General features: G+C 34.0%; 1 protein-coding gene across 1 annotated transcript; it reads left to right on the top strand.

The window, feature by feature from the left end:
* The first annotated feature begins 1,443 nt into the window (after positions 1-1,443).
* Positions 1,444-25,141, top strand: LOC145586259 (uncharacterized). Its single transcript, XM_081643041.1, has 21 exons — positions 1,444-1,737; positions 5,411-5,506; positions 6,727-6,878; positions 10,437-10,509; positions 11,210-11,332; positions 13,036-13,144; positions 15,368-15,447; positions 15,635-15,716; positions 15,976-16,115; positions 16,233-16,343; positions 16,517-16,633; positions 16,794-16,883; positions 18,408-18,461; positions 19,161-19,235; positions 19,559-19,634; positions 19,735-19,834; positions 21,092-21,161; positions 21,573-21,634; positions 22,758-22,867; positions 23,562-23,840; positions 24,568-25,141. Exons 1-21 carry the CDS (start codon positions 1,612-1,614, stop codon positions 24,837-24,839), a joined length of 2,397 nt encoding a protein of 798 aa, XP_081499167.1. The 5' UTR covers positions 1,444-1,611; the 3' UTR covers positions 24,840-25,141.
* Positions 25,142-26,179: the final 1,038 nt, after the last annotated feature.

Raw genomic sequence — 26,179 nt, 5'->3', positions numbered from 1 at the left:
GAGATTATTTTTTTTTACCAAATTTTTTGCTTAAGGTTAGCTTTTTTTTTTTTTTTTTTACTAAATTGTCGCTGGAATTATTTTTTTTAGGAAAATTGGAAAATAATAATCCAACCTTTCAGCGGTCTTCTCAAAATAGTCCCAACTTTAATTTAACTCAATAATCCAAACTTTCTCACCTGTCTTCTCATATTGGTCCACGATGACTGGCAACCTATCAAAGAGGTCAATAATTTACTGACATGTCATTGTTAATTGCACCTAAATTTGTCCTTTTGCCTTCAATATCCTCCCAAAAAAATTAGACTGATCGCCATTAACTCTTCTCTCTCTTACCTATTGTACTCTGAAACTTCTTGAAGAAGATGCTACCATTGTTGTAAGGATATGTACATTGCCCAAAGAAGAACGACTATAGTACATGAATGTTATTTCTCCTAATTAATTAGAGCAGCGTAATTTGGGTTTTATTGGGGGTGGCAATTGCGGTGTAATTATGAAATTAGAGCAGCGAATTTTGGGTTTGAAAATGGGTATGTTTGAAATTTGCTTGAACTATTAATTAATTATGTCTAAAATTCGAAATTATTGGGCATAGTAGATTAATCACAAAAATGCACTATAATTCTCAAATTTGTATAGTACATTTATAAGTTCGAAATTGAGCTTTGTTGTTGCGTTGTTTGACTGAAATTTTACAAATTTCGAGTATATTTTGCTGAAATTGCATCATATTATTGATGGAAGAACGCGAGTACAAACTCTAACAATAGAATTTTGACGGGGATAATAGGAGAGAAGGTTTGTTTATATTAGGGACTTTGGAATTTATATATATATAAAAACAATAGTCATTGCCACGTAGGGTGGATCACCTCTTATTTTTAGTTAAATTAAACTTGAGAATATTTTGTAAAGAACTTTGAAAGATTGGATTATTATTTTCCAATTTTATTTTTGTTTATCAAATTTTTTACAATGCGAGGACGGGCTCGTAAAAAAAATTGGGTTTTTCTAAGCTATACCCCTAAGGTAGTCGAGTTTCCAAGGTATACCCATGCTTTTTCAAGTTTCTAAGCCGTGTCCTTCAACTGTTTCAATACTAAAATGTACCCTTATAAGTTGTTTAAAAGTTAATTGAGAGTGTGATTTTTTGGCTTTAATTTTCGTTATTAGGGTTGCGGTGGCTAAGATTTCTTTCTCCTATCATTTCGTTACCTTTTATCATTTTTTTATTAAATTTATAGTTAATTTTAGGTGATGTGGAAATCCCAAAGAGGGTACCATTCATTAATGGTAGTGAGTTGAGGGGCACAACTTAGAAATTTGAAGAAGGACACGTACACATTAGAAACTCGACTACCTTAGGTCAGTTAGGTGCATAGCTTACAAAAACCCGAAAAAATTAGAGTACTCCGTATTATGTATGAACCATTGAACCTCTCTCGCAAAGGCCAAATTCTTTTGGTATTGCTTTGAATATTTACTGATCGCACATCATTTGTTCGTTCGTTCAAGTTGGCCTTGCACTGCTCTCTTTCATCTTCATCTTCATCTTTCATCTTCAATCTCAATCTCCGAGATCGAGAAGCGTAAAGCAAACAGCTAAAGATGTTCAAGTTCTTGAAAGGAGTAGTTGCAGGATCTGGCACTGGCGTTAAGGATCTACCCTACAATATTGGGGAGCCATATTCTTCTGCTTGGGGTTCTTGGGTTCATTCTCAAGGCACTTCTAAGGTATTTTTAACTTTTTTCTGCATTTTTTTTGTAATCAATTTCCTCTAATTTTGGCGGGTGATTGATTTTTTTGGTGCCCAAGTTAGCAATTGTTGTGACTTTGTTGATTGAATTGAATTTTGTTGTAATTGCACTACGTTTTAGGTGTGATTGGAATTTTTTATTGGGGTGATTAGTGGGAATCTGAATCCTATTGTCGGCGAATCGTCATGTTAGTCGGAAAGTCTTCTTGAGTTGAATGTACTATGTTTATTGATTGTATTTGTTGTAATTGAATTCATAGTGTTCATTTTAACTCGATCTCGTAGTGATTTAGTTCGGTTCGTGTAGCTGGATGGTATGAAATACTTGATTGCTGTGAATGGGTTGGATTTGTGGCAATTGGGATTTGGGAATTGTCTTGAGGGGTGTTTACAGGTCTTTCCAAGTTTTTTATTTTATTTTATTTTTATTTTTTATTTTTTTATTGTTTGATATTCAAGCTCATTTCATTAGTTGGATATGCTGGATAGAGTAAGACAATGGTTGTCGATTTCTCCTCTAGCTAATTGTGATTGAACGATGGATGGATGAATTGGGATTCTATGTTTTACTAGGATCTTAGATATGCAATTGATATTTGGCTTTGGTCTAGTGATGCAAACTGCACCTGGGACGAGTTAGTTTGGTGAGGCGCAGAAGAATGTTGCTGGTTGATATTGAATCGACATTCTGATTTTATGGGTTAGTTGGGTGCAGCTTGAATGTGTTTAGGGCATGCGTGGTATCAGCACATTTATTAGAAGAGTTGATTTAGGAAGAGATAGTTTCAAAGATATTTATTCTAGGGGTGAAAAATTTTCCTTCTAGAAATTTAGTATAATTATTATATAATTTCCCTCGTTTTAAAAGCTCCTATTTTCTCTTACTTTGTCCCCACTTTTCCATCCCTTCTGTTATTAATTGGTTAATGAATAAATGTAGGTTTGAACATTTTAATGTTATCCCATGGAAGTTGTCGCCTTAAGAACTTAATTTCAACTTAGTAAACTAGAGAAGGAAAGGAACGGAAAATGAGAAGAGAGGGAAGAAGGTTAAAAGCGTGTTTTTTATTTTTTATGTTTTCTATAGAGGATTGGTCTTTGATGCTCCTAAATGGAGAAAATAACTAATGGATTTTGTTTCTTCTTTTACAGAGAGAAACATCCAATCTTCAAAGAGGTCCAAGATAATACTCCCTTCGTTTTTTTTTTATAGGGTAGAGATTGGATTGCGCGGAGTTTTAGGTGGTATAATAAAAAATTATGTTAGTGGGGTAGATAAGGTTATTATTTTATTGAAAAATAAAGTGGTGAGAGGGAGTGGAACCATTGGAGTGAGAAGTGATAAAGTAAGAGGGGGACATTAGTGGGTAAAGATATATTATTAAATTTTAAGAGATTTCCAAAAATAGAACTCTAGCTTATAAAAAAAATGGAAGAAAATAGTAACTCTAGCTTATTAAAAAAAAGAAAATGGAAGGAGTATATGGATGGAAAGGAGGGAGAGGGAAAGCGATGAGAATAAGATTACGTTAGTAGTGGTAAGGAGTGTTTGGATTTGCATGATGGGGCTTATTGCATAGTGTTAGGTGAAATGTGGCAATTGATGGAACTAGAAGAGTGTAGGAGATCATGTTGGAAGCATAATTGTAACTCACTCCTTTCCTAAAAGTTCTTATATAGAATCTAGACAGTATTGATAGCTTAAGAGAATATTCTAAGTTCTTTCCTATATATGAGAAAAAAACATAGTAAAGTGTGGCGTTGTTGTGTCATCTTGATGAATACTTTTAGATTGAATACTTTTAGATTATCAAACATAGATAAATGTTACTAGCATGTAATTATGATATTTTAACGATTTAAAATGTTCATCGACAAACGTTTCAAAAGGAAATGAAAATAACTTGTAAGAACGAAAGTAGCAATGTATAGGAAAGGAGAAAGGGTATTTGGTTATTCATAGGCTATGCTTGGATTGGTGGTAATGTATTAAGGGGCCATTTGGTTCGCACGGGGTAAAAAAGAATGGAATTAAGAAAGGTAAGAGAGAATGGAAATCAAAACCCTTTGATGTACATTGTTGTTTGGGTAATATTTGGTTATTCACCTTTCTCTCTCTTCTTACTATTGCACCACCGCTACACCACACATTAATATATAAATGTCACCCTTTATTGTCGCCACCCCCCTTCTCCTTGCTTCCATTGCAGCCCCTTCTTTCTCCTCTTCTTATTGTTTCATCACCATCATTGAAGCTCAAATTCAAGGTTTTAATGGTCAAATTTGAATATGAAAACCCTGGATTTAGTGTTTTCATGGTCAAATTTGACCTTTTAAAGCCATGATTGAAGATATTAAAAGGTGATTTCTCATTTCTAACTTTTTTTTAGTGTTAAAGGTTTTTGAATGGTTGTTTTTTGGTGGAATAGGGTTGGGTTTTCAGGGAGGTGGTGTCGTGCGGGTGGGGCGTTGTTTTGGAGAAGGTGAGGTTGGTTTTGAGTGATTGATAGGGGTTACGTGGTGGTGAAGGTGGTATTTGGTGGTTGGGTTTGGTTTGATTTGTTATGGGTGGTGTTGTTAGCGGTGGTGATGAAGGTGGGGTGGTGGTGATGGTGATGAAGGTGACTTTATTAGTGTTGTTTGGACAGGTTGTTATTTATGGTGGTAGTGTTGGTGGGTACTATTTGTGTGGGTGGCTTAGGAAATGGAATGGAAATACTATGTGGGGGTTGGGGGGGGGGGGGGGTTGGGGAATCATGGTAGAGGAAAGTGGGGGAAACAAGAGTGGAAAGAGAATGAAAAAAATGACCTAACAAACAAGTAAGGGAATCAAGCTAATTTATTCTCTTACCCTTTCTTGAAGACCCCATACCAAATGGTCCCTAAGGGAATAATAAAGTTAAACTAGGAAAAATATAAATGATTGGAGGTGATGTTAAATGAGATAAGGAGTTGAAGATGAAATAAGGTGGTGGTGATATGAGGAAAAAAGTGTGATGGAAAAATTATTACCCTCATAATGAGGGTAACGGTATCCCCCTCACTATAGGATAAGTATTACCTCCAAAATGAGGGTAATGTTTCCCATTTCTTCACCTCTTACCACACCATCGCAACGTAAATACATATTCCCTTACAATTATACTATTACTATCTCATCTTTCCTTACTACTACTTCTATTTACTTTCATGTTCTTTAGTTTGACTTTTATTATCCTATTAATAACTTATTCCCAATTCATGCACGTCTTTAGAAAGAGAAGAGTAACTTGTGTCAATGTACTAGTTACCTTTCAAAATCCATTCCCCGCCTCCCCCCTTCCAAAATGTTGACAAGATTCTTGGTGATAGGGATAGGACACTTTCACCTCTGAAAAGCTCTTTCTAAAGTAAGAATTACTTCTATTGAGATCACATTGAGTTTTACTTAGTGCCATTCATTGTTAAAGGCATGGAATGTTGGAGTGCAAGTGCATCTGCAAAATGTTGGTGGTTTAATATTTAATATAATCTTTTGTTTGACAAAGATCAAGTATGTTTTTCCATGTTTTTTATTATTTTTTTTATTTGTGTGTGTGTGTGTGCATTGTTGAAAAGTTATATATCTGGTTATAGTTTTTTAATTCCGTATCAATGATCTATTGTTCCAGGATGATGGGTCTCCGGTTTCAATATTCTCTCTTTCAGGAAGTGCCCAAGATGGTCATATAGCTGCTGGGCGCAATGGGGTAAAGCGATTGCGGACGGTATGCCACTCACGTTACTGTATTCCCTTAAACCTATTAATTCCCAATTGTATTTTGATTCTTGAATAAGTTAATGTCTTCAAGTCATGGTCAAAGTAATCTAGAAAATTCTAATGGCGTTCACAAGCTAAAACTTGACGGAACTAAACAACAGCCTCACAAATTGAAACTCCTTAAATGTCATTGCCTTTTACCTCTCCAAATTTATTGCCAAATTGCTTAAGGATTTATTTTTCAACTTTAACCAACCAAACTTTATTCAACGGTTCAATCTTTTCTTGGCAACAAACACATCCTTTAACAAACAAGGTTATACCCATATTACCCCTAACAAGGCTAATGATAAGTGCCAAAGAGAAAGAACTTATGGACAACTGAACTTGTTGTTTCTCCTAATGGCAAAACTGTTGCGACTTGGAATGGAAAAAGTTCTTTTGTAGTTGGGAATTCGATATCTTCACTTGTGACCCCACCCAAGTTTCAAAAAGCTTCAGGAGGACTGGGGATCATTCTTCTTCTGGATATCAGCTGCAGGGAAACCCATGTGCAACTCTTTATCAAGGAAACCCAACTTCTGTTTTAGAATATGGATTCATATTACCATTTAGGACATTCCTGAATATGTTCTTTTTACATTACAAAATAAAATGTAATGGTTTGAAATTAGTTTTACTTCTCACTCCAATACATCTATTCTTTCTGACATTAAGCATTATCTAAGTTGCTTTTTTCTTCATCCACTTCCGCGTATTTTTTTTATACTCAACAATTACTATTAAAATTTGTGCCTAAGTCAACTAGGAGCTTTATTGTGGGGGCGTAGAGAGTATGGACCTGGACATGACATATATGGAAGCATACTAGTGTCACAATTCAATGTGGATCAGGGTACACAATACCTTCGGTAGGACAATTACAAACCATATATTAGAGAGAATTGAGGTTCTCGTAAAATTTGGTATTCAAGACCCACATATAATCGTTTAATTGAAGTATTGTCTGAATTACTTTTGTTCTGTCAATTGAAGATAAAATCCACCATATAAACAGCTATCCAGGGGTGACAGGCATGTCTGGTTCTCTAGCTGCCTTGTTTGGTACATTTTTCTCCTTTGGTAGTTTGGTGGTAGACCATCTGTTTTGCTTGATGCTTCTTACTCCACTTGATTTTTCTCGAATATTTTGTGTACTTGAAGATGCTGTTTTGGCTGTTTTTGCAGGTCAGACATCCTAATATATTATCATTTCTTCACAGTACTGAGGTTGAGATGTTTGATGGATCTAATACCAAGGTCACGATTTATATTGTTACTGAACCTGTCACACCATTGTCAGAAAAAATCAAGGAGTTGGGTTTAGATGGCAAACAAAGGTATGTGTACTGTACTTAATATTTCACTCATAACTAGAAATGTATTACACAAGTAGATCCAAAAGGTAGAAAGCCCTAAATAGGGGAAAAGTCATTCCCAAGGAAAAAATGAGTTCCCTAGGGAAAATTCTAGCCCCACTCTAGTGAACCTATGAGTTTATATATGTTTGAATGATTGGACTAATGATAGGCCTATATGCCTTGGATTTTGTTTGCTAAAATTAAGCTTTTTATATATACATGTGGGTGTGTTTGAAATGACATCTAGAACTTAGAAGCATAGAAGAGTGATTAGAATTGTACCTTTCACTAATTATATTTTGTATGCTGTTAGACTTGTAAATATCGATATAAATAATTAAGGATCTTAAAAATAAATCCAAAGTTTAAATTTTTTCTAGTGTGTGACAACCACAAGTTGTGAACATTGAAGAATAATCGAAACAAAACCTCTTACTCCCTCATTTTTATATATCTTATATTTAAATTGGTATTCAAAAAAGGAAAGAAGAAAAAGAAATCCTCCTTATCACATCAGTTTTGGGGCTTTTTCTTACTCTCTTCGTGTTTTAATAAGTGTTACAGTTTGACCGGCACATAGTTTTAGGTAATTTAATTGACATAAATAAAATAAGAGGTAAGTGGGGTAGTTGAAGTGTTAAAAAATTGTAAAAGAAAGATCGTGGGGTTAATAGTTTATTAAAAAGTAATGAATGTGAGAGGAAAGATATAATAAAAAATTAGTAGTGGGTTTAGGTGGGACCATGAGAGGAGAGAGATATAATATTTAAATGTACTTTTTTGCAAAAAAAAAAAAAAAAAAGGAAGTGTAACACTTATTAAAATACGGAGGGAGTACTAAAGATAGGCGACCTTTGCGGGTTAGTCTTGTGATTGGAGGCTTGTTGCCTATCATAAATTTTTTTTTCTCTCTCTTATTTATTTTAAACATTTTTTAATAATCTTTTTTGAGAGGAGAAGGAGGGGAAATTACATTGGTTTGATATGATATTGAGAGTACCATGACTGATTGAAGGCAAATGGGGTTGGGTAGGTGATATGCCCAAATGGAAGGGTTTTGCTTCAAACTTTTATACTAATTTGAGCTCTACCTTTTTTTTGTTGGAAAAATGGAATCTAATAATCCCACCTTTAGTCGGTCTTCCACATTATATTAACCGTTTGGATTGTTTTGATAACTGATTTTCGTCGGTTAAAAGACACGTGTCGAATTGTAATAGGTTTATTCTAATTTTTAATAATAAAAAAAACAAAACTAATTAAAAAAGAAAAAAAACCAAAACCCTCGGCCCCAACTCTGCCACCGCATCCTCTCCCCATCTCCGCCCTTGCTTTCCTCGGCAACCCAACCTACCCTTCCAAGGTGCCGGAACCCAACCCATGAAACTCGAATATCACACCCGCAACCACCGTTGCAACCGCCTAGCTTCCCCTAAAACCCAACCCAAACCGCAGCCCATATCGCGCTCTTGTTCTTCGCACGCTAGGACCAAAACCCCTCTTTCTCCTTCTCCTTCTCTTTCTCTCTTCGCTTCTGTATGTTTCTCTCTCCTCTGAATTCATCAATTTCTCTTTCAATTCGATTTTACAGATGATTGAAATCATAATTTGTGTTTAATTTCAAACCAAAAATCGAATTGAGAGGCGATTGGGCTGTCGGGGTTGAGTATTCAGGGTTGAGTTTCAGGATGGGTGGCGATTTTCGGGGCTGTGGGTGGAATTTTAGGGGCTGGGGTGGAGAATTTGGGTGGAATTTTCGGGGCCAGGGTGGAGTATTTCGGGGGCTGAGGGTTGAGTTTCAGGTGCGTGGGGTTTCGGGGCTGTGAGTGGAGTTTTCGAGGCGGGGGTTGGGTTTTGGGGGTGGTTATAGGATTTTCCGGCTTGGTTGGAGAGTTTCGTGGTGGCTTGGTGGGTGGGGGTGGCGGTAAGGGGTGAGTGTTGGGGTGGCCATGGTGGTGGAATGGTGGCTTGAGTAGAAATCTAGTTAAAAAAAAAAGAAATTTTTTTTAACCTGTTTAATAGGTTGTAGGTCAATGAGATCGTTAATGGAAGATGAGGGTAAAAGGTGGGATTGTTTCTGGAATTTCAAAAGGTGGGATTGTTTATGGAAGACCGACTAAAGGTGGAATTATTAGATTCCATTTTTCCTTTTTTCTTTTGATTTTGGATGCTTGATTCTTTATATCTTGGAGAAAAGACAAGGGGGCATTTGCAAACAATAAAGGTCAAGACATATGAAAGGGACAGAAGGAGAAAGGAAAGCAAGACCCTCCTTTCTCCTAGGTTGTTTATTTTTAAAAAAGAATCAGAAACCATACAACCAACATCATCCATCCCTTTCATCTACTGCAACCACCACCAATCCTCCCCTCTACCCCCATTGCCACTCCCCTCTAATGCCACTGTCACCACTTCTTCTCTTTCTCTCCTTTATCCTATCTTCTTTCTTGGATCTACTTTTTTTTTGGGTGAGATTTCTTAATGTGTAAGGTTAATTTAGGGTAAGTGGTGTGATTTTCAAATGGTTAAAAGTTGTTTTGGTGTTAGTGGGGTGGTTTTTTTTTTTATTTATTGATTTTTTTTTTTTTTTTTTTATGTGGCTAGGTTATTTTAGAGGTGTTTGGGGTGAAATTTAGGGTGTTGGGTGGTGTTTTTGTGGTCATTTGGGTATATTTACATTGTGGAGTGGGAAGGTGGTTTTGGTGGGTGGGGTAGTTATGGTGAATTGGTGATGATGGGTTTTGGACGTAATTAGAAGGTGGACTGGGTGTTTTCTAAGGTGGGTAGGTATTTTTGAGGTTAAGGGTAGGTTTTTATGGCGGGTGAGTGGTTTGGAGGGGTTTGGTGGGGTGGCATTGGTGGTTGGGCCGGTTTGCCAGTGATTGGGGTTAGCAAATCTAGGCATTAGGAAAATGGGATATGTGGTGGTATGATGTACTGAATGTTCAAATTTGTAGTTAAGTTGGTTGGGTGTAGAAGAGTTAAGGGATTAGGATGATTCATTTGGGGTTTTAAGAGAGAGAGGGGGGGGGGGGGGGGAGGGAGGGGTTCATAGTAGAGGAAAGTGGGGGCATGGGAGAGGGGTAAAGGGAATGATAATATTGGTCAAAAGGAAGGGAATAAAGGTAGTTGATTGCCTTTCCCTTTCTTTAGGACAATATGATACTGCTGTTTGTTTTAAAAAATTTATTCAATGCCTTGTGTTCATTACAATTTTTCATTATTAGATGTTTGCAGTTTGGTGAAAGTGAATAAGAGTGATGTATTTTTTTTTTTTTTTTTTTTTTTTTTTTTTTTTTTTTTTTTAATTTTATCAGAAGAAATCCGACAAGATTCTCAAAAATTGCTTTAATTTTTAATTTACTGCAGAAAAGGATGTTATTATAATATGTATGTCTGTTCCTAATTCTGGTGTCTTTTGATACTGGAAGTGATTTGATGTAGTTTTGTGTTTGGTTTCCTTTCTTTTTGGTAACTTGTAGCTTTTCAATGCAATTTTTTTTTATTTGGTTTTGTTTCACTATTTTTTGGCGGCAGGGATGAGTATTATGCCTGGGGATTGCACCAGATCGGCAAAGCAGTGAGCTTTTTGAATAATGATTGTAAGCTTGTAAGATTTCTCTTCTATGGCTTACAGCTTTAATAGAATTTGATGATTAACAAGTTTTATTATTTATTGTTATTGTTATTGTTATTTGTTAAACTCTTACTATTTGGGTGACTTGGAAATTTTATGGTGGTTGCATGACATTACTTCCTTTTTCTGTTGTATTCTATCTAATTTTAATCTGTATGAGTGTTGCTTATCTTCCTTAAGATGGCTCTATTTTGTTGGCGTAGATATTTGATTTTGTATGTATATTTATTTTTTGTGTGGCTGGATAAACTTTGTATTTATTGGTCTTCAGTGCTCACCTTAATTTTAAAATCTTTTCAGACGGTTTAAAAAAATATAAAAATGTTAAGATGTTGAAAATGAACTTTGAACAAATTTGGCAAGATTCCACATGATTATGCTTTATGTAATAGTATAAAAATTGCGGTGTTAGTTACTGAGGTTTGACCATATAAGAAGTGGAATATTCAAAGGAATACAGAGGGTGTAATTTGAGCTCTATTGTACTTTTATTTCTGCCCCATGTTTGTTTGGGATATGAACCAAAATTCATCATTTCTTTGTCTTTGGGACCCCAGAGTATTCTTTCACAATTAGTTCATTGTTTTCAGTATATAAGTATGAATGTGTTTACGTCTTTCCATTCTAGTTGCTGGCAATTTGATTTCTTGTCCTAATACTTTTTCTGAAACAGATTCATGCTAATGTTTGCTTGGGGAGTGTGGTGGTTACTCAAACATTGGACTGGAAGTTACATGCTTTTGATGTCTTATCTGAGTTTGATGGAAACAAGGAAGGTTCTACAGGATCAATGCTGGTAATATTTTTCAGCGCTTAATTGCTCTCTTTATGCACACTATTTTTTTTTTTTTTTTTTTTTTTTTTTTTTTTTTTTTTTGGGATATCGAGTCCTTGCATACATCAAAGAATATTATGAGTTATATAGCACTATAATTGAGCTACTGTTTAAGGGATATTTTGAGGTCATAGAAGGTTTGTGCATTCAAAGTACTTGTTGCTAACTTCCTCACATCACCTGCTAGCATAGCAGCCCTACCGAATATGTAAATCTATTTGAGATCACAAAAGGAATACACAAATGCTATAGACTAGGATACTCGAGATATTTGTATGAAACAATAAAACAGAGAAACAGGGGAAAGCTTGGATCTTTTTGATAAAACTTGAAAATAACGGCTACAATGGAGAAAGCTAAAGCTCATTCATTGAAGGCTACTGCTCTACTCTACTACTACACTACTTACTATTACATTGCTCTCTCTTTTTATACCAAGCTCTACACCCTAACACAAGTGCCCTAACCATTAAAGCTTTTATCCTGTTCTGTAACAACATGACTGCAGCCCCTTTGCCACACTCCTTAGTGGAACATTAAACTTGTTTGTCTTCTTGTTGCTACACTTGCTGCTGCCCCTGATCTTGCTTCTTGGCCTGTTGCTTGTGCCTCCTTTCGCACACCCGAATAGCTTGTTGAGGTGGATCGACCCGGTTCATAACAACAAAGCCACAAATAAAAAGATGAAACATTTCCTTGAAGAGAAATGCTACTGCAGTGTAAATATTTCATAAAGGAAATTATTTGTTGAATAATTATTACAAGAAGAAGCTGACTTTGTAAGAAACTAGATTCATGAAGCAGTGTTTGAACATCATTATAAGCGTGTTAAGACTGGTGTGAATCAAGGAGAAGTAGTTCATTGATGCTGTTAGCAATTGATGAATTTAAAGAGATGCATTATTAATGAATCCTTCTGAATCCTTTAAGAGAAACTTCCAATCTTTTGCTATGTTTTTAACTTTAACTGCTGCAGAACAGATAAGTATATGTGGTTGGGTTTTTTTAAATAATTTTTTTTCTATAATTATTATTTTGGACAAGAGCTAGAGGCAAATCGATGGGACTGGGACCTGGTTAGGGGGGATTTAAGTTGAAGAATGTGCTATGAATTGATATTAAGGGAGGAGTATTAGGGAGTCAGGTTATAATAATGTTGTTAGTAGCTTGAAGGAGAAGTTAGATTGCTTGTTAGGGAAAAGCTCTACAAATAGAGCTAATTAGAGAGAGATAATCATGTTGAATATTGTGATGAGTGATAATTTGTAGTTTTGGGAGTGTCATTTCTCTTGAAAGATTGGCGAGGCTGTAATTGTGATGAATCACCTTAATTAGCGTTAATTTAGTCATATCTTTACTTGATCTTCCTTAATATCTCTTTTCAGTCTGTAATATCTTCGTTTTGGTCACTAATCCGAGCTAATTTATAGCAGAATGACGAGGCATATAAAATCAAATCTTTTGTGTGTGTGTGTGTGGGGGTAACTGCAGTTACTGTATTTTGACAAACTCATAATTTTTCATATCACTTGGGGTATCTTTTTCTGATTTTATCTGCAGATTGTTTTGTTTTGTTTGGTTTTCTGAAGGCCCTCATATGACTTGAGAGTAATATCATATTGAATAAAACCGTGATTACTGATTTTTGTTCCTTCTGTATGCAGCAATATGCGTGGCTTGTTGGCACACAATATAAGCCAATGGAATTGGTCAAGTCTGACTGGGTAGCTATAAGAAGCTCTCCCCCATGGGCAATTGATTCCTGGGGAATGGGTAAGTATCTTTCTTGTATTCAACCGCTTATCTGTGCTGTGAAATTTATGTCTGAGTGTTAGACCATGATACACAGATGGAGAGAGAGAGGACTGTTCTATATTAAAAGAAGAAACTTATTTTAAATTTAAAGAAGGTTAGAGGTTTTTTATTGGTGACCCAAGAGATTATACAAGGTTTTTTATTCTCAGTCCATCAATCTATCTATCAATCAAAGCCTTAATCCCATAAGTGGGGTCGGCTACATGAACCAAAAGTGATTATTCCGTAGAGTCATCCACAAAATTTAAAAGTGATCAACCCCATAAGGCTTTCTATTCTCAAATGACAGAAAAAAAGAAGGTTGAAAAGGCAACCAGGTGGCCAAATTCTTTTAAGTTCCTCTGGAATATATGGTATATGGGTACATAGAAATCAAATTTTGATCGAAACTCAAAACTTACCAGCAATATTTCGTTCCAGCATTCAAAGCCTTTCTTTTTCTATAGTAGTATTAATCAGTATCAGGATAATAAAAGACAATATGATAGCATTCATATTTCATAGCACCTTGACTACTAATATCATTTGAACTAAATGCATGCAATGCGTGATTCAAACTACTAATAAATAAAGTACTACTTCCTCCATTCCAAATTAGCTTACACGTTTTGAATTTGATACTATTCTTAAACTTTAATTTGACCAACAATTGTGAATTATACATATGAATAAATGGTCATGTGGGATCTTGTTAGATCCATTTTAATTTGCACTTAATAAAATTCAATTTATAGTATTTTTTAACAATAATATAATTAAAGATATTTTCGATTAAATTTATGCGTTGGCAAAGGTGATAAAAGAAATGTGTCAACTAATTTGGAATGAAGTATGTAATAAGGGTTGATAAAAAGTTAATGCGCTTTAGGTATTTAGATGGACATTAAACTCCTCATGATTTAGCTATTTTAGTTATAAGCCTTATCAATACTGAAGCAAATACAATGACTCACTGGATAGAATGGAACACATGTAAATACTGAAAAGATTGTTTAAATATATTAAGCCTTCAAACTGACAAAATCCAATATTAAGTACATGGAGTATTGTGGAACTGAAAGAGGTTTCTGTGGTCAAATTAGTGAAAAAGACCTCAAACAAGCAAGCTTAGCGAGAAAGCCAATATTTTGTGTTTTTATAAGAGTCATTACTCATTTTTTGATGTGCTACCACTAAAACAAAACCATAGTATTGTTCCCAAAAGGAATTTGATGTGCTGACATTTTAGTTGGAGCTTCAATGTCATGTGTCATCTGTTTTGGTGCAAGTTTTGAATGCTATTGTTATGATTCCATGCTCAGTTAGTTGACAATAAGTTAGCATATGAGAATGCTATTATTATAACCCAAGCCTCTGGGAACTTGGTACTGCATAAGAGATATGTGTTTAATTGTTCATCATGCAACAAACAGTTCTAAAAACTTGATATTGACAATAAACTACAGAGTGGGAGAATCATTCTCAAATTTGCACTCTGGCGAGATTGCTCATATAATTGTATGTAAGAATAGGGTCATTACCATTATTTAGGATTGGTTTGATTTTTTCCAAATTAATAACAATTTTTAAATCTTAAAAAAAAAAGGCTTTTAGATGGGCATCACTTTCTCTCCTTTGTCTTTTCTTTCCTGATAATCTGAAACTTTTCACAAAAGCAAATCACCAAAAGCATGCTAAATCTCAATTTTAAAAGACCAAGCAAACCATTAAGATGTGGTACTGATATATAATGATGTTTTTGTGAAAAAAATAACACTTCACAAGTGTATATATTTGAGTATATTTGTATACTCTACATAATTGTATGCTCCAATCTCACGATCTGATTCTGAGAGCCCCTTCCAATCCAGATATTCTGATTACATCATCTTTTATAATTTGAGGATTTTGAAATATGGAATTGGTAGACAGTGTGTATGCCCCTTTTATGTATATTTAACCCATCTAATTATGTTGGAGCATTAATTCATCTAGGGGTTAGATTTCAGATGAGGTGTCTTCAAGGGAAGACGTGTAGACAAGCTAGTATGCTTATGCGTGGTGTTTCATATTGTTATGCCTGTAGGCTTTTTATATTTGTCCTTATTGCTTTTTTATTCTTTTCCTTGTTTTGATAGGTGTTATATGCTCTTTATTAAAAAATTTATATGTATATCTAAAAGTATGCATTGTAACTCTCAGGTTGTCTGATATATGAGATCTTTTCGGGTACAAGGCTGAGCAAGACAGAAGAACTCCGAAATACTTCTTCAATTCCAAAGGTTGAACTTTTTATTTTTGTGAAATGTTGTGAATTAATAACTAATTATTAACCTTAATAACAATTTATTTTTTTATTCCTTTAGCACAATTGTATACTGCATGTGTTGTATTTGTTGTATTTGGCTAGTCTTGATGTCTTCAAACTGATGACAAATGCTTTTATGTGTTGATTTCCTGTTCTTTCAGTTGTTGCTTCCAGATTATCAGAGGCTATTGAGTTCCATGCCTTCCAAGAGATTAAACACTTCCAAGCTTATAGAAAATAGTGGTAAGTCCTGCAATTTTCTTTTTTAGGTTTTGTGACTTGTATCATATCATTGGAATCTATAGTATGGTATATGCTTGAGGCTAGAGGTTCAATTCGTTGTCAGTTTGCCTTTGAAGGTTTAGGTCTTTGTTTAAAAATCAATATAATTATATGCTGCTATGATGTGTTTACTATGTAGTTTAATTTTTTTCTTAGGCTATTCTTGTTTGGTAGCCATTTTCTGTTATAACATGTTTATAGTATTTGCCCAATCTTTCAGAATACTTTCAAAATAAGTTGGTGGATACAATACATTTCATGGAGGTTCTTAGTTTAAAGGACAGTGTCGAGAAAGATACATTTTTTCGCAAGCTTCCAACTCTGTCTGATCAACTTCCTCGCCAAATTGTGCTGAAGAAAGTACTACTCTTATCTGAACTTCAGTTAACTCTCATTTATCTACCTTCACTTTTACATGTTTTTATGAAGGCTGCCTTTTCTATTATTTCTCTAATTACTGGTTTTACTTTTTCTTAGATACTTCCACTACTAGCTTCTGCTTTAGAATTTGGCTCAGCAGGTGCTCTTGCTTTGACAGCATTGATGAAGATGAGCTCTTGGCTTCCACCTGAAGAATTTAGTATCAAGGTCATGATCTTTCTGGTCCCCCTTAATTGTACTCCTCCTTATTTGTGCGAGGGATAACAGATCTTTTATCCACATATGCAATTCCTGACCAATCTTTGGCATGAATTGTTGTCCTTTATATGAGCTTATATGCTATTTATTGATAGGTTTGCCACTTTGCTTTTTTTTTTTAGGTGCTGCCAACCATTGTGAAGCTCTTTTCATCCAATGATCGAGCTATAAGAGTTGGATTGCTTCAGCATATTGAGCAATATGGAGAGTCATTATCTGCACAAATTGTTGATGAACAAGTATGATAGCGATCACAGCATAGTTATTATGTCCTTTTTAACCGTGATATGCTTCCCTTTGTCAGATTAAGCTATCTATGCTTTTTGCCACTTGATATAATAATAATCTTTCATTCTTTCTCTCTCTTGTACTTAATTTTGTGTTGTTATTTGTGATTAGGTATATCCTTATGTTGCTACTGGATTCAGTGATACATCAGCTTTTCTTCGAGAGTTGACATTGAAATCAATACTTGTTCTAGCACCAAAGGTATTAGTAATTACCAATATTTTCTGTCTGATTTTGAATGATACTCTCATTTTATGTCTAATTTTAGGAATAGGATTTGTATTGCTCTTTAGTTCATTAGCTGTTTGTATATTGTGCTCATAGTTGAATGATTATGAATTAATCTTACCTTTTGTCTTACATTGTTTATTGACTTCATCATGTGATGCCTGATAGATTTAGGACTGTAGAATGACCTGATGACTGAAACAACCAGTATTCTTTTACCTTTATGTGCTTTTCTAGTACTTTTAAGTGGGAAAGGTTCAGAGTTTTCAGACTTTTGTTATCTTCTCTTATTTAAGAAACACTGTCAGAGAAAGTGGCAGATGACATCATACTATAGAGCTTAGTTTTCGGTAGATGGGAGGTGGTTAGTGTTTGGCGATGGCTTTTCAGGTTGGGTGGTGGTTTACAGTGGGTGGCTTATTGTCTTAGATGTTGAGTGGGCGGTTGTGTTGGTGGTGGGGAGAGAATGGGTTGGTTAATAAGAAGGGTAGGTTAGTAAATTTAAATATTTAAGTTAAGTGTTAGCCATAAAACATCAACAGGGGCACACTAATTAATTATGCACCAAATAAGTTACTGTAGAAAATGCTAAAAAAAAAATCCATCAAATGAAATGTAAAAACACGAGGCCTCCATATATAGTTTTCTATATATTTTTATTTAATTTATTTTATTTTTCAAATTATGTGCATAATGTAGCCTTTCATGTTGCAAAGCTTGTTTTATGGTAATTAAGTGCTCCATTGTCCCAGAATAGTATACTCGTTTCTTTTGGAAGTAACATGGTGATGGTAGTGTATCAGTAAAAAGTAAAGTGGCACACCTAGAATCTTTACGTTATTAACTATTTGTATCTTTCGCTTATACATAATTTTGACCATCATTATCTTTAATTATTTATTATCAAAAGTATAAAAAATTATGTTTTGGAAATATATGATGACACTAATCCACCTTGGTAGCAACAATTTATTTATTTATTTTTTTTTTATTTATGAATTAGTAAAAAAATATTGTTGAACTATGTGTATGAAAAGCATAAAAAGTCAAAATGGATAAGGTATTGAGAGACTAAGGGAGTACCACCAAAAATCTAGGAGGCAGGTTTTACCCATTACCATTTTTATCTACACAACTCCTGTTATGAAAGGGACAAGTTCTAAGCAAGCATTTTACTAATGAGAAAATTGCTTGTCCTCTGAACGCTGGAGCATGAGCTCAGTTGATAGAAGCCTCCTAGGTTTATCACCCTTTAACCTTTTTGATTGCCTATGCAGTGGTTATGCTTATGCTGCCTTATAATCCATTTTCTAATGCATTACTGTAGCTGTAAAAAGTCTTCACATGGTTATATTCTTGGCTAGTATTTTTTTAAAGATTGTGTGATAGGAGTCTTTGTTGGTGAATATTATCTTTGCAAAAGTTTGTAGAGGAAGCCAAAATTGCGAGTGTATTCTATAATTCATACTGAACATGACATTATTTTGATACATTCAGCTTTCACAACGGACAATGTCGGGATCATTGCTGAAGTATCTTTCGAAGCTGCAGGTATTATTTGTTCACATGCCAATAGAAATTAATCCCTCTTTTTATGTTTGTCCCATTTGGAATGCTTTATTGGAACAGAGTAATTGTGACCATGATTATTCATTATAAGACAAAACATATTCATGGGATCCTGTTAGATTTGTTTCGTTGTGTAATTTCAAAATATAGATTTTCATTTAGTTAATTATACTTTATTAAAGATATTCTTGCTTGTGGATATGCGTTAATAATTGTAAAAAAGAGAAATGGGATAAACATTAAGGAATGGAGGGAATACGCTATGTTGGTCATAATCTATTTTGTTGCATGTTTGGCTCATTTGGTGGAAGGTTACTTATGATGGTATTTAATTTATATGTAACTTTGTAAAGTTAGCGCCATGCCCATGTCATGGTAACGGAACTCAATCCCCAAGAATGTATTTTTCTTCTCAAATTTCCCTTCAAAAAATCACCTTTAGATGTGATGCAGATTTATTTTGAAGTGATGTTTGAGGGTGAACAAGCATTATCGTGGACATTGGCTTGATGCTCTCCTTACAGAATTAAACTATAAATGCAATACCATCCCCACCAATTATGATACTTGACCTTGTTTAAATGACTTTGGTCGAGTACTAAATGAGTTCCATTTTCAAGTTCCTAACTTAATAGGACTTCCTAAATCATTGTCTGATTTGTATGTTTATAAGTTTTTCAGGTTGACGAAGAGCCAGCAATTAGAACAAATACCACCATATTACTGGGAAATATAGCAAACTATCTCAATGAAGGGGTAAGCATTTAGGCTTTTGGTCTTTTGCTTCTTTCTTGTTCTCTTCTCAATGTATTCATGTGTTTCTACTGTTTCTGTATTTTATTCATTTTCAAGTTTTTATTCGGTTTGATGTATGAAATCAATTAATTGGAACTTACTTTCAGTCTGGTTCTGGGCTTCTGGCTGATTATGTTGCCTTTGGTTTGCAAATCCATTATCTGTGATTTTCTTGTTAGATTTAACTTCAACGTACAAAGTGCAACTGTTTTCAATTATACTAAATGAGTATTTTTTGTTGGTAATATTATTTAGTTTCTAACTTTTTTGTTTTTATGTTGAAGACAAGAAAGAGGGTTCTCATAAATGCTTTTACAGTTCGTGCATTACGCGATACATTCCCTCCAGCAAGAGGAGCAGGTATTGCAGTCAGTAGTTTTCCACTAAGTTGAATACCGTTTGGTTTTGTTGTTTTATGTAACTACTAATAATATGTTTTTTCTATTCTTTGTTTTGACAGGAATTATGGCCTTATGTGCCACGAGTTCCTATTATGATGTCTCAGAGATTGCAACAAGAATTCTCCCAAATGTAGTAGTGCTTACTATAGATCCTGACAGGTCCTCTCTCTAGACTTATTAATCTGTTCTTACAGCAATATTCCTTGTATTACGGGGTTTGGGAAATTGGGACTCCTAAAGTCCTAATGCAATGTATGTCTAGCAATTGTGTTAATTATCTTAATTTGTAGGCACTTTATGCCCTTATTGGGTCTTTCCTGGATAAGATTAGCCCCATTAGCCTAGCAGTGCCAGATGGTGCTTGCAGTCTATGTAGCTTCAAATTTCATGTATACTCCACTTGATTTGCTAATGTACTAGAGAAGAAAAGCCTCCAAGTGATGATGAACATGTTACATTTTGATAAATTCTATTAGAAAGTTCTTTGCAACTAACATATTTTTTTTCTGTATTTATTTTGAAAATTAGAAAAAATATTGGCGGTACAAAAATTAATGAAGTAGTCGACTCCAATGGGGATTTGGTTGGAATTGGTTCCTTATATAATATTGTAAACCAGAATTAAGGGAACCAGCCTTTCCTCAAAAAAAAGAAAAAAGAATTAGGGAACCAGCCAAACCGGTTCGTAAAATTAAGAATTTAGACTTCGAATCGCCTGGTAGTAGTCGGTTCTCTGTACCCGGTTATATACTTATATTCAAGTTTTTTTTTTTTTAAATTTTCCAATCACCATCAATTTCAACTTCTTCTATTTGTCAAAAAAAAAAAAAAAAAAAAAGAATTTCTTCTAAATCCACAATATCCCCTTCGACATTCTCGTCCGCCAAAAGAATGTATGTATTATGAGTACGTAACACCAATTATCTTTTCTAACTCAACCCTCAAGGTGAATCCGATGCTTCCTGCATGCATGTATAATCATCTATTCTTTATTATTATTATTATTATTATTATTATTATTATTATTATTATTATTATTATTATTATTATTGCTATTGCTATTGCTATTGTTATTGTTATTGTTATTGTTATTGTTATTATTATTATCATTATTATTATTATTGTTATTAAGAATAATAATAATTATTGTACACACTGTCTGTGTCTCATAATGGATCTGGAAACATACATTTAGGGATTCTCTCTAGTCTCTCCCTTTAGAAAACAATCATACATTTGTGTATTCAATTTCATAGCAGCCGTAAGCCTTTGTGGGTTGTGCTTTATTAATTTATTTATTATGTTTAGTCATTCCAGTAATTGCATTTGAAAATTCACGGCCAATCAGCGTTGTTTCTTGACTACATGAATTGTTTTTAACTTTGCCTTGCTGACTGACTTTCTTTTTTCACCAAGTGATGTGCGAACCAAGTCCTTCCAGGCAGTCGATCAATTTTTAAAGATTGTGAAGCAGTATAATGAAAAGGTATCTGTTAAGTTTCTAATATACTCATTTTTTGAATGATTATGTGCATTTGGATCCAATTTGTAAAGTAAGAAGATTATGTAAACACTAGCTGGGAACCAAACCTAACCTGTATGCATCCTGTGTTTTTTTTATTATCTTTTTTTTTTTTTTTTTTTTTTTAGGTGTTGTGGGCTTGATTTGAGTTTTTCCTTTAAGTTATTATATTTAGTCAATGTTAAGTTTGACTTTTTCCTTTAAGTTATTATATTTAGTCAATGTTAAGTTTGACTTTTTCCTTTAAGTTATTATATTTAGTCAATGTTAAGTGTCTGATCATGTTAATGTAGGTTTGGTGAATGTCACATATAGAGGCATTCGACCAATCTTTTTTAGGTTATGTTAACCATTTGTAATCTATTTTATTGACAGGGTGATACAGGAGATTTAAGCATGGCAAACATTGGAACCAATGGAAACTCTAGCTTGCTTGGGTGAGTAATATCATATGCTACTCTGTCTTTTAATTTGTAAAACTAGTGCATGGCTCGAACGATGTTTCCGGTTGCTACTTTGAATGTCATATTATATTTATTACACTTTTTTTTTTTTTTCACTATTTTAAAAAGTTTTTATATTTCAACTTGGTTGTGTTTCTGTTGTATTTTGAGTAACTTTAATCTTTATTCTTTTTATTTGTCTAATCTCTTGTGTATTTTGGTTCAAAGATGTAAATAAATGAATGTGATTAATAAGATGTTATTCTATTACATATGAAAAGTAAATACATTATTGTTCAAAATCATATTTCTAGTTTTATTCCGTAACAATATTTATAGTCTTATAATCGTCTCTTAATACAATTCAGCAGTAATAAGCAGTATCATTAAACATACTTCCCCCGTTCCCCTAATATTGCAACATGGGCAGGGGACACGGATTTTAAGAAGAGGAGAGAGATAGAGAGGAATCATTGGACCCATGTGATGAGGAAAGAGAAGGAGAGAAAACATGTGCAAATAGGGAAATGTTATAATATTAGTGAAACTTCCTAAATTGGTAATTGTTGCAATACTTATGGAATGGAGGAAGTATAAAAAAACTTAGTGCAATTAAACAATCACCTGACCTAAGTTTGCTGATTTTATATTTATAGTGTATTCAAAATACATTTAAAATAAGATTATTGTTGTATACAATGTACAATATTTTTCCCAGAAAAATGAATATTAGAGTTGCTGGTATATAATAATGTCAAGGATGATATTATTTTGTCATTTGTACACACCTTTCTACTGGTATGTTCAGTAGTATTCCTCTGCAGATCATCATGCTTGAGCTGCATTTTTCTTCTTGGCTGCTAATTTATTGGATTACTATTAGATATATGTTTGCAATGGAGTTTTTCGTTCCTGTGTTCTTATTTGAATTTCAGGTTGTGTTTGCTATCAGTTTTTTGTTTTTCTGATCATTAAAATTTTTATGCTGGGTTTCCTTTTTCTCATTCCTTTTCTTTTTTTGGTGTTGGGTTTTAATTCCTTACTGTATTCTGTAGCTACTCACTATTTCTATGTAATTTTCTCTAAAATATGTAGTAATAACAAATGTATGGTACAGATGGGCTATGAGCAACTTGACTTTGAAAGGAAAAACTTCTGAGCAGGCACCACTTGCCTCTGGGGGTTCTAGTGCACCACTTGCTGCAACTAGCTCTGATGCCAATTCAGGTGTGTCTATTGTCCTTCCTGAAGCTCAATGTCTGCTCCAACATGATAAATTGCTAGTGGGATCGGTTTCACTTTTAGTCTTTTCTGTGTTCATTTTACTTTGTAATCTGATTGGAATCCAGTTAAAAGCAGATTAGGTTCCAACTCTTCTAAGTTCTTTTTGCTGGGTTTTATAGTAAGATATGCCTGGTTTAGAATTCACAGGGTGAAAGCACATATCATGTGTTTTGTGCAAGCATTTGTTGATTTCTCATGCAGAAATGTCGTCGGTATGTGCTAGTTTTAGAAAGGATACCATAAGAGCATGTGATGTCAGCTGCTGAACAATTGAATTCCTTTTCGTTAGTTTCCATGAGGAGTGGATGAGAACCATTATTCTAGAGAATAAACTGGAATGAACTTTTAGATGAATCTATAAGTTCTAACGTGTTTTAGCTGCTTGTTTTGGGGTTCTGGCTCTGCTTTTTGTAAATTTCAGTTCTCTGTATGATATATCTGTCCCAATCTATCTTTTTTATTAGTAAAGGCCCGATATATTGGTTATTCTCTATACATGTGTTGTATAATATGGGATATCAAGTAAAACTTAATCACATCAAATGTGATAGTGGCAGTATTTTGTATAGTTATTGATCTGTGGTTATATAGAAAATCTGCTTCCAGCAAAGTTATCTCACTTTGTTAATGGTTTCAGTTGTGGATGCTGTTGCTACTAGTGCAATAATGTCACCTCTTCGCACAAGTTCCAGTGTGGATTTAGTTGATCATCCTGTCCCAGCTTCTCCAACCTCAACGGATGGTTGGGAGGAAACTGAGAATGGGCTTGATGAGCATGATAGTGACAAAGACGGTTGGAATGATTTTGAATCGCTTGATGAACCAAAGCCATCTCCAGTCCTTGCAAACATCCAGGCTGCTCAAAAAAGGCCAGTTGCACAGTCTAAGCCTGCATTGTCTCAACCAAAACCAGCAGGTAGTTTTCCCTACACGTGTCTTGACCGTATAAATATGCACATTGACCAAGTAACAGAATAGGCTTACTGTTGCATAAAAATTCTTGCTTAGCTTGTTGGTTAGCCTGTGGTTGCCAATTTATGTGTCAAAACTCTAAATTTCTGTTACTTCAAAAATTAAAAAAAAAAATCAATCAAATTATCTTAAAATTATGGTTTTTTCTTAAACTTGTAGCTGTAAGTAATGCTTCATAAATTGTTGTATACAGCACTCTAGACTCTGTAGTATATAAGGAACTTTATATTCAAGTCCGCTCTTTGAGTGTTTATCTTAATTGGGAAATTACTTACTATTTTTTGGGATATTACTTACTACGTATTCTGTAAATACGAAGTAATAAGATGGAATTTAATCTGTGTTTGAAAATAGAAATAATTGACGATTGATGTAAATAAACTTTTGCTAATCTGCTGTATATTAGTATTTTCAAGATTCCAGTGTGAGCCTGTGCAATTGACTCGCATGTCATGTTTGTATCCTCTATTCTGTAGTGTACTGTCTGGCTGTTTTTATATTATTGCTTAAAAATTCAAAGAAAGTGAAAATGCATAGAGTACCTCAATGTGAAACAAGCAATGGAGAAAAAGATGTTAGTGTCATAGATCTCTGATCTTATCAAAACCGGTTATTTTTTATTTTGATCAGTTTTGATAAATTAGTAACTGATGGATGTTTTTCTTTTTCAGCTTCAGGTTTGCATTCAAAAAGCACTGTGCGAAAAAACAAAGATGACGATGAGTTGTGGGGTGAGATAGCTGCCCCTCCTCCCAAGGCCACTTCAAAGTCATTGAATTTGGGAGCTTCAACGACAAACGATGATGACTTGTGGGGTGCTATAGCTGCTCCACCTCCCATGACAAAAGCCAAGCCCCTTTCTTTAGGCAGAGGTCGAGGAGCAAAACCTGCTGCTCCAAAATTAGGAGCCCAAAGGATTAACCGGACATCATCTGGGGTGTAGATATGATAAAAGAAACTGTAAGCTTAAGTCAAAACTTAGATGTGAGAAAATTGTTAAGGTCAGTTTTGTATAATCCCATTCTTTTTACTGATTTAATATATACTTATATAGTATACCAGTGTCTACTGAAAATGTATTTTTGGGCCTTCAATGATACCTTCAGTTTGTTATATTCGAAGTAATATTCTTTGTTCATTTTTTTCCCCTGCTAATAGACGCATAGTTTTCTGTAAGGACAGGATCGTGATTGTGGACAATGTGAAGCTTATCTGAAGTATATTTGAAGTTAATTTTGGGTTTTATTTTGGTTCTTTTTTGTTGGGTTCTAAATGCATCAACTTTAGCATTACTAATTGTAAAGGAACACTTGTTGCTGTTTCTTTCCTTTTTCCTTTAACTGAACTGAACTGTTTATGAGATAAGGAAATTAGAAACTGAATTGATTGGAGGAAATTAAGCTGAAGAGAAAAGGTCCATAGTATTGATGCATAGGTCATATGTATTTTGCAACAAATACAATAACAAAGTTATAAAATTTGTACTTAAATGGTATTTAAACATAAAAAAATAGTACATAAAAAAATGATACATTGCGACTCCGACTTGCTTTCCCTCACTCACTCTCCCCATTGGCCACCAAATAAGCAATAACCATCCACCAATCTCACTCCACTAGCCACCAAACGAGCAACCACTAATCTCCTTCCCACCAGATAAGTATTTTACTCCCTTTGCTTTGTACTTGTAATAGTAGGTCTTGTACAAAGTTTTAGGAAATTTATAGACTAAGGATTATAGGGTGATTTTATAATATATACTATAGTTAATGAGGATATATTTAGTTAGTATGAGAAGATAATTAAAAGTATTATGAGTGGGGTTAGTAGGAGAGATAAAAGATAAAATATTAATGGGTGAGAAAAATAATAAAATAGTAGTGAGTCCTTACCAAATAAAGAAGTATTGCAATTATTATGAAACAGATTGTAAAAGAAAAATGTTGTAATTATTACGAACTGGAAGGATTTTTTATTTATTTTTTATTTTTTTAAAAAAATATCTTAATTTTTAATTGTATTTTTTTTTTAATTTTTTGATGTATTTACTTTAATCTTGAATGTAATCTACAAAGGTTCTTAATTTTCATGTTCCTTTCAAGTAGATTCAACAATTTTGTTTTATTTGTGAGTAGTTAAATAAAATAAGCATTTTAAGGATTTTACTCCCTCTGTGTCTCTCCTCTCTCTTCCTTTCTCTCTCCAAAACCCTAGCCTCCATTGTTGAATTTTGAAGAGGCTTCATAAACAAGTGGAAAGCCCTAATCCTTGTTTCAAGTTTTT

Source organism: Chenopodium album, chromosome 16 (genome assembly GCF_948465745.1).
Source record: "Chenopodium album chromosome 16, dcCheAlbu1.1, whole genome shotgun sequence".
Classification (NCBI taxonomy): domain Eukaryota; kingdom Viridiplantae; phylum Streptophyta; class Magnoliopsida; order Caryophyllales; family Amaranthaceae; genus Chenopodium; species Chenopodium album.
Note: the sequence above shows the minus strand (reverse complement) of the source record. Positions and strands in the feature narration are given on the sequence as shown.